Source organism: Podarcis vaucheri (genome assembly GCF_965113315.1).
Source record: "Podarcis vaucheri genome assembly, chromosome: 7".
NCBI classification, from domain to species: Eukaryota; Metazoa; Chordata; class Lepidosauria; order Squamata; family Lacertidae; genus Podarcis; species Podarcis vaucheri.
Window position 1 is genome coordinate 77,536,094 of NC_138765.1, and position 14,228 is coordinate 77,550,321.

General features: G+C 46.9%; 1 protein-coding gene across 20 annotated transcripts in view; it reads right to left on the reverse strand.

Annotated features, from left to right (window-relative positions):
- Positions 1-2,334: 2,334 nt before the first annotated feature.
- The window catches only part of RERE (arginine-glutamic acid dipeptide repeats), a 358,060-nt gene continuing 346,166 nt past the window's right edge, over positions 2,335-14,228 (reverse strand). For 14 of the 20 annotated variants that reach the window (XM_082229762.1, XM_082229757.1, XM_082229756.1 and 11 more), the window contains 4 exons: positions 9,373-9,417; positions 9,043-9,189; positions 8,138-8,318; positions 2,335-6,414 (listed from right to left, as the gene is read on the reverse strand). In XM_082229762.1, coding sequence (XP_082085888.1) covers positions 6,381-6,414; positions 8,138-8,318; positions 9,043-9,189; positions 9,373-9,417 — 407 coding nt within the window. In that variant the 3' untranslated portion in view covers positions 2,335-6,380. The remainder of the gene's footprint in view (positions 6,415-8,137; positions 8,319-9,042; positions 9,190-9,372; positions 9,418-14,228) is intronic. The other 6 variants (XM_082229770.1, XM_082229760.1, XM_082229759.1 and 3 more) reach the window with 1 other exon arrangement.

The window sequence follows — 14,228 nt, forward strand, 5'->3', positions numbered from 1 at the left end:
AGACTGGCCCGTTCGGGCAGGGGTACCTTTACCTTTACCTTTAAAACCAGTTCTAGAGTACTATTATATGGTTGTTATTCCATAAAATGGCTGGGTCGCTTTTAAGCACTGGCTATGCTGCCTGGCCTGACCAGAGCTGCAGACTAACATCTGTCCGGCTAGCTAGATAATCCAATACTGTGATGCTTAATTCACATTTAAGGTACAGAGACCATTTGCTATGAGCAAATGAGGCACAGCCACACCAAACCCCTGCCCACCTTCTTACTTACAACCAATGGAGGGTGGCTCTGGCTGCCACGGACTCTGCTGGTCTCCCTGTTTCTGACCAAGCAGTCCCAATGGGCACCGGCTACTGCATCTTAGTGAGAAAAGGAAAATTTGGGTGGGTTTGAAGAGTTTTTTTACTCCTTCCCCAAGCCACTTCCTTCATGCACACGGCTCCAATCCTTTGGGGTTTCTCCTTGAATGAGACTATTTCTCAGAGTGTGCCCTTCTTCTCTCAGCCCCCAATGAATGCATCTTCTGTCATCCCAGAACAATACATTTCAAAGACGTATTAGGACAAAAGCTTTTGCTTGACATGGACAAAAATTGATTGGGGTGGTGACAGTGGCATTATCTTGCATCCGTTTCCCCGAAGTGGAGAGAAAAGAATGAAGCAGCAGCCCGAGGCAGGGAAATGGCATTTACATTTAGATGAAGGGGTTTTCTGCAATGGATGAATTCTAGTCACTTGGCATCGTGTTCAGCAGAGCAAAGGGAGGACAAGGACTGGGGTGTGTGTGGCAGAGCAAATTACCCAGAAGAGGGAAGAGAACAGGAGACAGGATCAGACACAACTCCACACAGGGTCCTGGCGAGTCTATTGTGCGACATTTGGGTACCCGGGGCTGAAAACCTGAATCACCTCCAGGTTAATTAAGATGGCAACACCATCTCTTTATTATAACATTACAGTATATACCCTGCCATGACGGATCCTGAAGTGGCATTCATGGGATTCTCAAGGTCAGAGCTGCTTTGGTAGGGGTTTGCTAGTTTCTTCCTCTATCCCAATCCATTTTCCTTTTATGTCTTGTCTTTTTAGATTGTAAACCTGAGTGCAGGGAGTGTCTTTTTCATGATGATTTGTAAGCTCCTCTGAGATCTCTCTCTCTCTCTGCCAAAGAACAGGATTATAAATAAATAAATATTTACATTTCCTGGATCAGCAGCAAAATTCTAATTTAAAAGAAACCAATGAAGAGCAAAAGCAATGGAATGAAGGGTTTTAGGGCTCTGGTGCTTAACTAAGGCTGCCATATTTCAAAAAGTAAAATTCCTGACACTCGTAATGAGCTTTTTCAAGGAAACCACCAAAATTGTTGAGCTTTTGGGAGGAAACCTCCCCTCCCCCCAAATCCTGACGCAGGCAAGCCTAGCTTAACCAATTGTTAAATATTTAATTTACTAAAAAGTGGACTAAACGGAGTACAGTAGATGGCATAAAATGGCAGACTGCAAGCACTGTCAAAACCAGGGGTAGGCAACCTAAGGCCCGTGGGCCGGATGCGGCCCTATCGCCTTCTCAATCCGGCCTGCAGACGGTCTGGGAATCAGCGTGTTTTTACATGAGTAGAATGTGTTCTTTTATTTAAAATGCATCTCTGGGTTATTTGTGGGGCCTGCCTGGTGTTTTTACATGAGTAGAATGCGTGTTTTATTTAAAATGCATCTCTGGGTTATTCTTTGGGCCTAGAAATTTGTTCACCCCCCCCCCAATAGTCTGGCCCACCAGATGGTCTGAGGGACGGTGGACCGGCCCATGGCTGAAAAAGGTTGCTGGCCCCTGGTCTAAACCGAAGTTTCCCCCTTTCTCCCTCCCTCTCTGTCTCACACAATCACACGCACAGCAGAGGGAATGCCTAATCTATCATTAACTCTCAGACTAACCTACCTTGAAGGGTGGCTGTGAAGGAAAACACAGGATTAACTCCATGCACACCCAACCATCTTGACACCTTAAAGGCAGGACAAGATGCAAATGTGTTACTTAAGAAAATATGTATCTGAAAAGCCTGTCCCAACCATGGCATATGGCAATAGTACACCTTACATGGGCAAATGTCCAAAGGGACTGTGCTGTCTGAAACAGGACCCACCTTGTTTTGTTACCTTGTTGTAGGATGGTCTTTGTGCAGTTAAGAGGAAACAGATGAGAAGATGCTTAGGATGAAGCCAAGCCACTCTGGTTGTTGCTTCCGATGAGGTTCATGATTAGTGAACCCACCCCAACCTCATGTCCCATTAAAACATGCATGCCACACTTTTCAAACAAAATCAAAACTGCCGTAGTGTAGCTTGGTTTTTATTTATGTCCACAAATATTTCAAAAAAATTACAAAATACTCAAATGGAGAGAACACAGAAGTCACGATTTCTGGGTTTTCTACTCTGTTTTACACTGTGTTATCCCATGGTAAACCTACTCATATATACACTAAGCCTCAAGATATATATATATAAATGTAGCTGTCAGAATGTATATTCTGCTTTTAAACGGTGCAGTGAAACTAGCTCAAACCAGGACGACACAGAACAAGAGACGGTTTGATTTTGAAAAAAATAAAGTAAAATCACACACGCACGCACACACAAAAAGCAAAATAAAATAAAATGGATTTTTGAAGTTCAAAGCAAAAAATAAAATCTTGCTTTAAAAAAGTTTTTTTTTCTGAAAAGGTAACTGTAAAAAGTTGGGAGATTCTAACAGAGCATGGTGGTCTTGGGAGAGTCAGGGCAAATAACACTGTAGCTAATCATTTAGATCCGAGGACAAAGAACCTCTGGGCTCCCCCACCATTGTGGAATGATTCATACTGTTAACGTAAGCATAAAAAAGAAACCCAAAGGTTAAGAGCTTATGAGGAAGCACAATGAATTGCATGTAAACTGCAGAGGGAAAGGCATAATAAACTGGTACCATCTGTCTGTCTTTCCTAGACTGGCGAGTTGCAGATGTTTCGGACTACAACTCCCATCAGCCCACTGGGTGTGGCTGATGGGAGTTGTAGTCCAAAACACCAGGAGAGCACCAAGTCAGAGGAGGATGGTCTGCAACATCGATGCTAAGTGTCTCCTGAAGGTACTGAAATTTCAGTTCTGCCAGGGGACCAGGGAGAGGGGATTATCGCCACCCTCACCAATATGGCTGGTTCTGTTTTCAGTGAGAGTCGAGGACAGTTAAAAACTAGATTATGCTTGCTGCAAGGAGGCGTCTTCAAAAAGACAAGGCAAGACAGAGGAGGACTGATAATAAGCAGCTGGGGATGTCCTGCCTGTTAAGGCAGATCATTACGCGAAGTTTATTCCATTCCAGATGACAGTGCTAAAACATGAGATGCCAGCTAGGCTTTTAAGCAATGACTCTGTCTTGTTAGCTTGCATCTTGCTGGACATTTAGCACCATGAATTTAGAGTTTCCTGATGCTCAGGTCAGTGCTTCAGCTCTCGGCGGTTCAGAAACTGACCTGAGAAGAGGTGACCGTGACAATTCTGAGGACACCCCGTGTGGCTTGTGTGACCAAAATATGGTCCGCAGTTAGGAAAGGGCTAACTTCAGAACCACCTGGAGGGACTGTAAGGCAGGTGGATGGCTTAATAACCACCAGCTACTTGCCACTGCACAGAGACAAGAGGCGTGGGCTGCCAATAAGGAAACGAATGGGAAAGGAGGATGGTTTGGGATGAAGGAGCAGGAGTCAGGGAGAAGGAGGAAAGGTCCGCTCTCTGGACCAAGGTAGGAGGAACCCAAATTTCTGTTAGGCTGGATTAAAATTCCACCTGCCATATTCGCTGTTTAAGAGACCGCTGAACAATTAGCTACGGGGTTATCTGATCAGACCCAATGGACTCCTACCACCACAAATAACAGTCTTCACAGCAAATGAAGCAGCCTTCCAAAAGGAACAAGAACCAGGAAATGTTATTATGAATGCAACTAACAGGAAAATGTGTTGTCGCACAGCCATGCAGATTCCTGCACTAATCCAACTCATTATTTTTTTTTGAAGTGTAACTAAAGTAGCAATTGGAAGGGAATAAAAAATAGGATTCATACAGTTGTCATGTGCTTGCGACACTGATAGCTTCTGACAGAAGATGGTCAACCCCACTCTAAGCCTTCAGAGTTTCCCTGCCTCGTGCACTGGAGAGTGTGAACATTTTTTTTACAAAACAAGGATAACTTGTTTTAACAGCAGGCAAGAAAAAGGCTGCCCGAGGCACAGTTATTGAGTCTCATTCTCATTCCACTGTATCCCAAAAGAGCATTCAAGATGAGGATTTTTTGGGTGGGGGGAAAAATTACTCTGCTGCCATGTACTGGGGGTGAGGGGAAGAGTGAGACCGCCCTGGTCAATTGTGCCCTTGAGGTAAGACCAGGTGCAAATCCCCTTCTGTGCCTAGCGTCAGCAAAGCACACACACACAAAAACAACACAAACCTGCTAATATTGGACCGATTAAAAACCAAGCCCAGGAGCGCAGAGTCTGCTTCCCGTTTTTAAGAGTGAAATTTAAGCTTTGCGTTCATGGGGGCAATTTTGAGAACGCACAGCTCTGAAGCAGCCCCTCTGCCTGTCCCTTTTCTTTCAAAGTGTGTAACTTGTCAGGGATGGGAAGTTTTGATTCAGCACTATTCAAATAAGTTTTAAAACATATCTATAGATATTACTTGAAGGGAAATGGTTTGCATGTAAACTTCATGCTATCTAAAGGACAGTCTGCCCCATATCAGCAGCTCTCATGACTGGTCTGGGGCTTTGATGCTGGAAGGGTTCCCAGGCACACAGTGGGTATGCATGGTGCACATCCTGAGATGGAGAAGGAGAATTTCCTCCTTGAATTGAATGCCTTGTGGGGCTTGTGGCCAAAGAAACGTCACCACATTATTGTTGTCTTCATTGGTAGACTCTGTGTGTGTGTGCCTGCATTTTTAGGACACAGTTTCAGTTTAATGCTATGTTTGTGGAGGAAAGGAGAGACCCGGGGGTAGCCTGACAATTCAAGAGCCCACTTCTTGAAAAATGCTACCTTTCCAACTTCTGCTTCAAAAAAACTCTTGGGCTGGTGGAAAACGTGACGGCTTTTCGACAGAACCAGTGCAGGAATATGCGGTCTTGTTCACCGGCTGAGGAACTGAGTTATGTCAAAAACAAACCTATGAGAATGAAAAGCGATTTAGGATGTTCATGGAACAAATGAATTAAATTAAAATGAACAGCGCACACGCACACACACACACACACACACACAAAAAGAAAAAGAGTTGTGTGTTCTTGGTTGGTTTTTTTAGGAAAAAAAAAACATATTATCCCTGCAACTCCATTTAATGCTCATGTTGCTACCAAACCGTCAAGTCAAGCACTCGACCATTTTGAAATTACTGACCCCTCCCCCCATGTCATCTTCCCTTTAATTAAAGGGATAATTATATATATTCCTCTTATATTAAAAAATCAACTCTGTATTCTTGTCAACATCAGGTAAGAAGTAACGGTTTTGTGATGTTACTGAAGAGAGAGAACAAGAGGAAGAGAGAGGAGGAGATGGAAGGAGAGAAAGAAAGAAAGAAAGAAAGAAAGATACCAGGAGTTTGTGGAGATTATAATATTTTTTTTTAAACCCTAACCCAAAAAAATTATTTACAGACTTAAAAAGCCATGCTGCAAAGCTCTCTTTAAAATTATGAAGTTTTCCTACAATGTATTAAAATAAAAGTAGATTTTTTTTCTTTTAAAATTCTTGTTATAGCACTTGGATTTTCAGAGGGTGTTATGCCACCTACTTGCCATTCTTGTTTTTTTGTTTTTGTTTTTAAAGTGTATATATATATTTATATATTTATATATAAATTGAGTGTATTTCTTTGTATGCACAGTGGCTTGCATTAAGTTGTGAACCTGATTCTAGCACCTACTCAAAATGAAAAAAATGAAAAAACGAACCCAACCCAAACAACCCCCCCAAGAATGCCCAAGGAACTTCCTCTGAATACTTCCATCCAGTTCTGAGGGGGTTGTTTCTCTCTCTCAATAGGCTTCTTAACAGGTTTTATCATGCAAAGAGACTCCTGAAACTGGTCTTGGAAAAATCTTCTCTACAAATGAATTCTATAATATATGTGCTGATTTTAAAAGTCTCTATAGGTTGGGCTTCCTTATTTGTTTTTTCTCCTTTTTTCATTTTAAATAGAGAAAGGTATCTTGAAAAGATAAAATTCTCTTGTTTTTCGCAGTGTGTGTGTGTGTGTGTGTGTGTGTGTGTGTGGATAAACACATTCCATTTTTTCCCAAGGACTGGGATCTTCTGCAGCCAGAATTACAAATAAATAATTTATTACAACTGCTTGTCACTTTCTTTCTTCAGTCGGCTAGAAGAGAAGAAGAAAAAGAAAAAGAATTCAGTTGCTTTTTTGGGTTGGGAACTTTCCCCTCCAGCCTCTGCAGTCTCTCCCCTCTCACACAATGCAGAAGAGCTCTCTGCCAAGAACAGACAAATGTGGTAGTGAAGTAGACCTCTGTGTACCACAGACACCTCTCTCTCTCTCTCTCTCTCTCTCACACACACACACACACACACCCTGCCCCATAAGAAGAAAAGGGTGTGTGACAGGCCTTGGGGAAATCCCTCTTCCTACCAAAGACTGAGCAGGGAGGAGTTATGCATCCATCCACATGTTCTCTCAGGGACTCAGGGATTTTCAACTAGGACTTCATGTCTTAAGTGAACATCCAGCCCTGTGAGTTATGTGTTCTTGCATTCCTGCGCTCGAAAATAGCAGCATGTGACATGAGGCTCTGTGGCCAGCAGGCAGGCAGGGAGCCTCTGGACTGGCTGGGCCTGGAATAAAAAAAAAAACCAGGAGCCTGGCCTTCTGCAATGGCCAGTTCCCCAAGCAATACCTTCATGCTCCACTTCAAGGACCCAAGCCTTCAAAACGCTGAAGAAACCAACCTCATGAAGAAGGTTGCTGCGTTGACCTTCCAAATCTGACCAGTAATGGCCCTGACAACCTCTTTCTGTGGTTTCTCATCCTGGAGCTGACATCACTGAGCACCTATTGAGGCCCCCACCCAGGCAACCCTTGGAGCCTCCTGGTGCTGTGGCTGCTGTCTGTTCAAATGCCTTCTGTGAGCATCCAAACAGTGACCAGAGGGAGGAGATTAAGCACCTCCCTCTGCTTGCCATGTACGTTCTAGGCAGCTGTACAAACAGAGTACAGCGCAGCAGGGAGAGGAGGAGGTGGGACCACCCAGGGAGGGCATCCTCCAATGGGCATCTTGCCTGAGGACCCTCCAAAACCTGCACTTGGTCATGGTATTCTATAACAATAGCAGGTATAAGAGCAGGAAGACCCTCTCCTCCCTCAGAAAAACAAACCCAACTCTGAGGGCACGTGACATACTTCAAGTTTGACCTGTAAAGTGATAGGAGCCAAAAGCAAGAAAGCAGTTGTGCAAATGTGGCGAGTTTGGGTCTCCATTTTATGCTGCTGCCAGAATATGCCTCTCCTGGTTCATTCATTCATTCAGTCATCATTCATTCAGTCATCATTCATTCATTCATTCAGAACATGCCTCTCCTAGTTAGTTAGTTGGTTGGTTGGTTGGTTGGTTGGTTCGTTCACTCACTCACTCACTCACTCACTCACTGATGACAGGCAGCCCTCTAGATGTTGCTCGACTCCAGCTCCCTTCAGCCCCAGCCAGCATCGCCATTAGTCAGGGATGATGGGAGTTGTAGTCCAGCAACGTCTAGGAGGGCTACACATCCCCTGTGCCTATTTTATGGTATGCTGCTTTTCAGGTGTACCTCGCAAAGCGGTTCACCAAAGACAGTTGCACAATTAAGCATCAATTAAGAAGAAAATGTGATATAAGGGCACTACCACTGCGAGGTGGGTGGTGGCAGCTCGCCAGACCACTCCTTTCTCCTCCCCTTCTCCCTCAGGACAAGGTGGTTGCCCACTTGGGCAGTATACAAATTCAATAAATAATCTTAATAACAAATAAATAGAGGAGGAATTGGCCAAGGGGCAGCATGCACGCTAAGGGGAGCTTCTTCCTCCGCTGACAGCATGGGCCCAGCCTTACCTGTAATAGTCTTCTTGGCTGGGGAGGTGGCCCCCATGCATGTGGGGGTGCCCATGCAGCCACTGCTGCTCCATGGCTAGTCTCTGAAGCTCTGCTGACTGAGCATGCATGGCCTGTAGCTGGTGGGCTGCTGACATGGGAGGAGGGATGCCGCCAGGGAGGTCACGTGGGTAGGGGGTACCTGGGGAGAGAGAAAAAGAGAAAAGGTTGTCGCACACAAGTTTGGACTGGCCAAGGCATGCCTGGTAACTGCAAGCTGGGATAACAGTGACTGAGCAGATGGGCTGCACCCAATGCTAGTCCGACTCTATGCTGAAATCACTGGAAATGACTTGTGTGGGTCTACCCTGAGTAGGATTTACTTGGATGCAACTCAACTGTGGAATGCCATCCACATAGGAAGGGGCCTGATCCCTGGTACGAAGAGTCTTTGAATGAGACTCCCCCAGTTCACAGCCTTAATTTCATAAGTATGTCAGTCCAGAGACAGCTGGGATACCAGGATAAATGCATTAAATCACTGGCACCCAATAAAAACCTAAACTAGGTGCATTTGTCTATTAAAGACAATTGGCAATAATATCCACATGGTGTACAGAAGCAGGATACCTCTGGACACCAGGTGCTGAACAGCATCCCTGCAAAGGGGGGGGGGCAAATGCTCTGGTTGGAGGAATCTGATTGGCTGCTGTTCAAAACCAGATAGCCCTTAGGTCTTGTATTTTTCATCGGCATCTATCTTCCCCAACTTGCCACCCTCCAGATCTTGCTGTCAGACTCCAAGCCCCACCGGCCCCAAGCGGCATGGCCAATGGCCAGGGATGATGGGGGTCGTAGTCCAATAACCTCTGGAGGGCATAGGTTGGGCAACACTGGCTCCACAAGGGCTGCTACTGCACACTTACCAAAGACCGGGTGCCGGAGCATTTCGTGTTCGTGGGGCGGTTGCCCTAGCAACGGGTTTGGGATAGTGCCGGGAGGATAAGGGAAGCGCGCCAAATGGGGCCCGGCTGCCAAGGGGTCCACGAGGGGATGGACAGGTCCTGCCGAGCCTGCAAAAGGGAAAGGTTGGGGGCGGTAGGAAAGAGGGGGGGAAAAGCAACGACAACTTACCACCAGGCTCAGAAACCCTCATTTTGTTCAGGGGTCAAAAGCAACATTAATACTTGCGCAAATAGCTGAGCATAACCGGTAATTATCAGAAGCCTAGTCCCCCCTCCAACTGTGGAGCCTACTTCTCTGTCTGGAGTGTTCGCAGTGACATCGGGTGGCCAAACAGTCTTTGAGAGTTAAAACAAAAGGGGAGAAAAGGGGAGGGGGGAACAGGAATGAGCTTTCTTATTAAGAAGGAAAAAGGGAACTGCGTACAAGAACAACAGAAAATCAATTCACCATTCATTTACTATTCCTTTTTTAGACACGTCCCATAAATGCCCTGGAGGTGGCATCTGAGGCACCGCACACAAGACACAAAGCGTATCATAAAATTAATCATCAAAACATTTTAAAAATAAGCCTCAATAATGCCACAGAATGGCAGAGATCTTTTTTCCTCCTATGAGAGACAAAGCTCTCCTAAGAAGGGGAGTTTTTCCTAAAAAGAGGGCAGTGAAGCAGCTGGATGGGTTCCTCAATGAGAAGGCTCTAGACCTCATTGCCGCCAGAAGACATTCAGATAATAATGACACTGTCAACAATGTAAGGGAAACATGTGCAATATAAGCCTCTTAGAAGTGTCGCCTTTCCTGCTGAGGGTGGTTGATCTGCACATCTGTCTGCTAACCTCCCCCCTTCCCCTAGAAGTTTCATGTCACCCCAGAAAAAACCAAGTTCAAGGTCCCAGAACAGAAAGGGACACCATCATAGGGTTGCTATTCGAGGAAGGAGAAAACAAACAACCACAGGGGGCTATTTGCACATTTGCTGACAGATGCAGCACAAGCTGTTCACGTACTACCTAGCACAGAGCTTCACATCTGGAGAATCCTCTATTTTTAAACAACCAGCTCCTAGCTCTTGTGGCTGCTGGGAAAAGCTTGAAAGTGCAAGGGCAGAGCCGGGTGAAATCTGATGCATGATTTCAGAGTTGCAGAGTCCCAAGCCTGCCTTCTGTCTCAGAGAGAGACAAAGACAGACAGACAGAATCATGGTGGGGAGTGAGATCTTGTTTGTCCAATGATTTCTCAATGGTGAGAAAAATGCTCTCTTTACTAACTCAGGGAAATTATCTTCCTAGTCATTACTACTTCACATGCGCAGAGGCTGGGCAGAACATCTGGAAACAGGTTATGGGGCTAGGCCCCGGGCAAGGCGGAGATCGAACTCAGCTCCCGTGAAATATCTGAAGCCCCTTCAGAACTTTACTTATAAGAAGTAGAAACCTTAAAATAAAACCGTGGACAGCAGCAAATCTTCTGCCCTGCTTGGAAGATGGAAGATCTTCGGGGGGGGGGGAAGGGGGCTAACTGGACAGGTGCTTCGTCAAGGTTCCCAGAAAGCGGAGAAGAGAATCTGGTCAGGTCATTTTGACCCCGATTCTCATCCAAGGGAGCATATGAGCCCCTGGATGCTTTAATTAGGGCGTCTGCAGCCTGAGTCGCTGCATGTCAGAGCAGCCTGTCTCAGCAGATTTCCTCTCGTCCTGCAGTTGCATATATACATATTCTCATACAAGACCTTCCTGGTGAGCCTTGGGTTTTGTTAAGATTCCTGATCCCAGTCGCCTAATTCTAAGGGATTCCTGTCCTAGGTCACTGCCTCCAGGGCCCCTCTATCATATGTCGAGAGAGGTCATGTTCCAACCCAGCATGAATCAATCCAATTAACGACACTCAGAAGATCCGCTGCAAGCGGCATGCGTGATGTGCTACACACAAGGCTTACAATACTAACACACCAGGCAAGAGAAACACAGGAACACTCGGATCCTGAATTACAGCCTGGGGTTTGTATCGCACCTTGGCCTATAAGCTAGCAGAGAGTTCATAGAGCTCGTGGGACCCCTCAGGGAGGGGCTATCAGCAAAGACAGCTCCAGGGACACAATTTCTAAAGAGCAGTTTTGATCCCTGCAGAATTTGAGATCAGGGGGAGAGAAAGATAGGAGAAAAGTGCCATGTTGAGTCAGACTCATTGGGTCTGCACTGACTTGCAGCAGCTCTTCAACTGTATGGAGAAACTTTGCACACAGGAATGTGAGGTCTCTGCTTCCTTGACTTCCTTGCTCAAGACATCTGGAGGTGTTTGGTTAAAATGGCTCTCCAATGAGCACTACAAAACACCCCAAAATCTGGACTGAACATGTAGGTCACTGGAAGGTGGTGGCTGATGAACCTGTCTTGGGAAGGACTCTGGATCTGTTCTGAACACAATCGCCCTCCGTCTCAACAACAGCATGGAGATGCTTGGTGCAATTAGCACAAGCACAACTCAGGAAATGCAAGAGTGTCTTATACAGAGTCAGCCCATTAAATTCAGTGCTGTCTACACTGACCGGCAGTGGCTCTCCAGGGCTTCAGGGCAGGGAGTTTTTCTCAGCCGTTTCAGGAGATCCTCATCATCTGCTTATTTGATTGGGGAAGCACCAGAGCACTCAGTGATAGAGCATCTGCCCTGCATGCAGAAGGTTCCAAATTCAACCCTTGGCATGTCCAAGTAGGGAAAACCATGGAGAACCAGGGTGCTGGTTGGAGCAGACAATGCAGAGCTAGATGGACACATGGCCTGACTTGGTATAAGGCAGCTTCCTATGTTCCTACATCACTTTCCCCAGATGATGCTGGGGACTGAACTTGGAAACTTCTGCTTGCAAAGCATGTACTCTGGGCCCTCCATTAAGACAGGGATAGCCAACATGTGCCCTCCAGATGTCTGCTGGACTCCCAACTCCCATCATCCCAGCTAGCATGGAAAATGATCAGAGGTGATGCGAGTTGTAATCCAGCAACATCTGAAGGGCACCACATGGGCTATCCCTGCTTTCAGACATAGGAACAGAAGACACTGTTCAACCAGCTTAGTAGTCCAGCCAGTGTAGTACTACCTACACTGATTGGCAGCAGTTCTCCAGGGTTTCAGATAGGGAGCCTTTCCCAGCCTTACCTGGAGAAGTGGGGGATTGAACCTGGGACTTTTCATACGAACAGCAGTTGCTCTACTGCTAAGCTATGGCTATTCCCCTTCCAGCATAGAGGGGCAAATGCAGCTTGCAAAACACTGAGCAAGGCACAAGGCCTGCCTTTTTGTGTACTAAGCTATCCCCACATGCCCTTGGATCTGTCATGTATGATCTAGCTGAGATTCCTGCATTGCAGGGGGTTGGACTAGCGGGCCCCCAGAGTCCCTTCCAACTCTACAACTCTATGATTCTACTATTTCTTTTGAAACCAGCTTTATCACTGAGTTTCCCTGAAACACAGAGAGAGCTTTCTTCCTGAGAAAGCTCCCTTGTAATAACGCCTTGCCTTAACCCAGAAAGCAGGGGCAGATTCTTTCCATCTATTTTTAAATGCAAGATTCACTTTGTTCTGTCTGCCTGCACAAAAAGTACATCTGCAGTCTGATACATTTATGGAGATCAGTACATTCTGTACTGCGGGTGGGGAGGCTTTTGTTACTGACCTTGGCTGCGAGGATGCACACACGCTCCCTCCCCTCCCGGTGTCTCATTTAACTCCACTGTTATCATCCCAAGGGGGAAAAACAATTCCAAATCACCCACCCCAGTAGGCAAAAAAAGAAAAGAAAATTGGGGGGGGGGACACACCAATGAGACCAGCAAGCTCCATGTTGTCTACACCAATGGCTCTCCAGGGTTTTAGGCTGGGGTCTTTCCTGGCTGGAGATGCCACTGGGGAGTGAACCTGGATCCTTCTGCATGCAAAGCAGCTACTCTATCATGAGCCTGGCCACTGGTCCATCTGACTCAGCATTGTCTGCACCAGGGATCTTCCACCTTTCCAGATCCCAGGACCCACTTTTAACCCAAACATGCATTTGGGGACCCATTTCTGAAACCCTTTACCATACATTTGTATGGTAATAGAGCTCATGTTGGATCAGGCCGTGACCCGCGAGTGGGTCCTGACCCACCAGCTGAAGATCAGTGGTCTACACTGACTGGCAGCAGATCACCAGGCTTTTTGGCAGGGATCTTGCCTACCTGGAGATGCCAGCGAGGGACTGAGCCTGGGAACTTCTGAACACAAAGCAAATGTTCTGCCACCGAGCTACAGCCTTCCCCTCAAGATGTAGGAAGCTGCTGTGCCCTGAGTCAGGACACTGGTCTCTCTAGCTCAGCACTGTCCAGGACTGGCAGCAGCTAGCCAGGGTTTCATACGAGGGCTTTTCTTCCCTGGAGATCCTGGGGGTGGGGGGTGGGGGGAGACACTGAGGATTCAAAGCAGGTGCTCCACCACAGAGCTACAGCCCTTCCTCAATATTTTTTTTTGGGGGGGATGGGTGGGCATGGAAGGTGTTGGTGCTGGGAGTAGCATTGGGCAATATATCAATATATCAGGACTGGTATTGGGCGGGGGGGACATACCACTGGTGAAACCATCATCGCACTCTGCCCTGGCAGAGGGAGAAATAAACTGCATCAGCGAGTTACCAATACAGCTTCTTCCTCCCCCCGCTTCTTTAAACTGCTTGACTGAGGAGCATGCAGCAAAGTAGTTTTATGGAGACAGCGGTGGGATGGGAGTTCCGTTAGGTGCCCCCCCCAGCTGAGAGAGCCCTAACCCCACTCCTGCTTGCACTTGGGTAGGAGTGGGATTGGGGCTGCAGCCTTGCTTGGCTGCCTTCGTCTGGGAGGGGGTGCTGCGCCTTTCCTCCCAGAAAGACACAGCCCACCCTCTGGGTGGAAGGCAGCCAGGCGGTGTAGGGGCTCTTTGATGCCGCTAGCGGGCAGCACACCCACACAGGTGAAGGCTAAGGCAGTCAAAGGCACGGAGCCTGACAGGCTCAGTGTGCTTGGCTACTGTTGCCTGGTCTGTCTTTGGGGAGTGGGGGGCAAATGGGCAAGGTAGCTTGCCTGCCCCCATGCCAGCAAAGGTGGAGGCAGCCTGGCCAAGGAGCCCCAAGATCCTTGC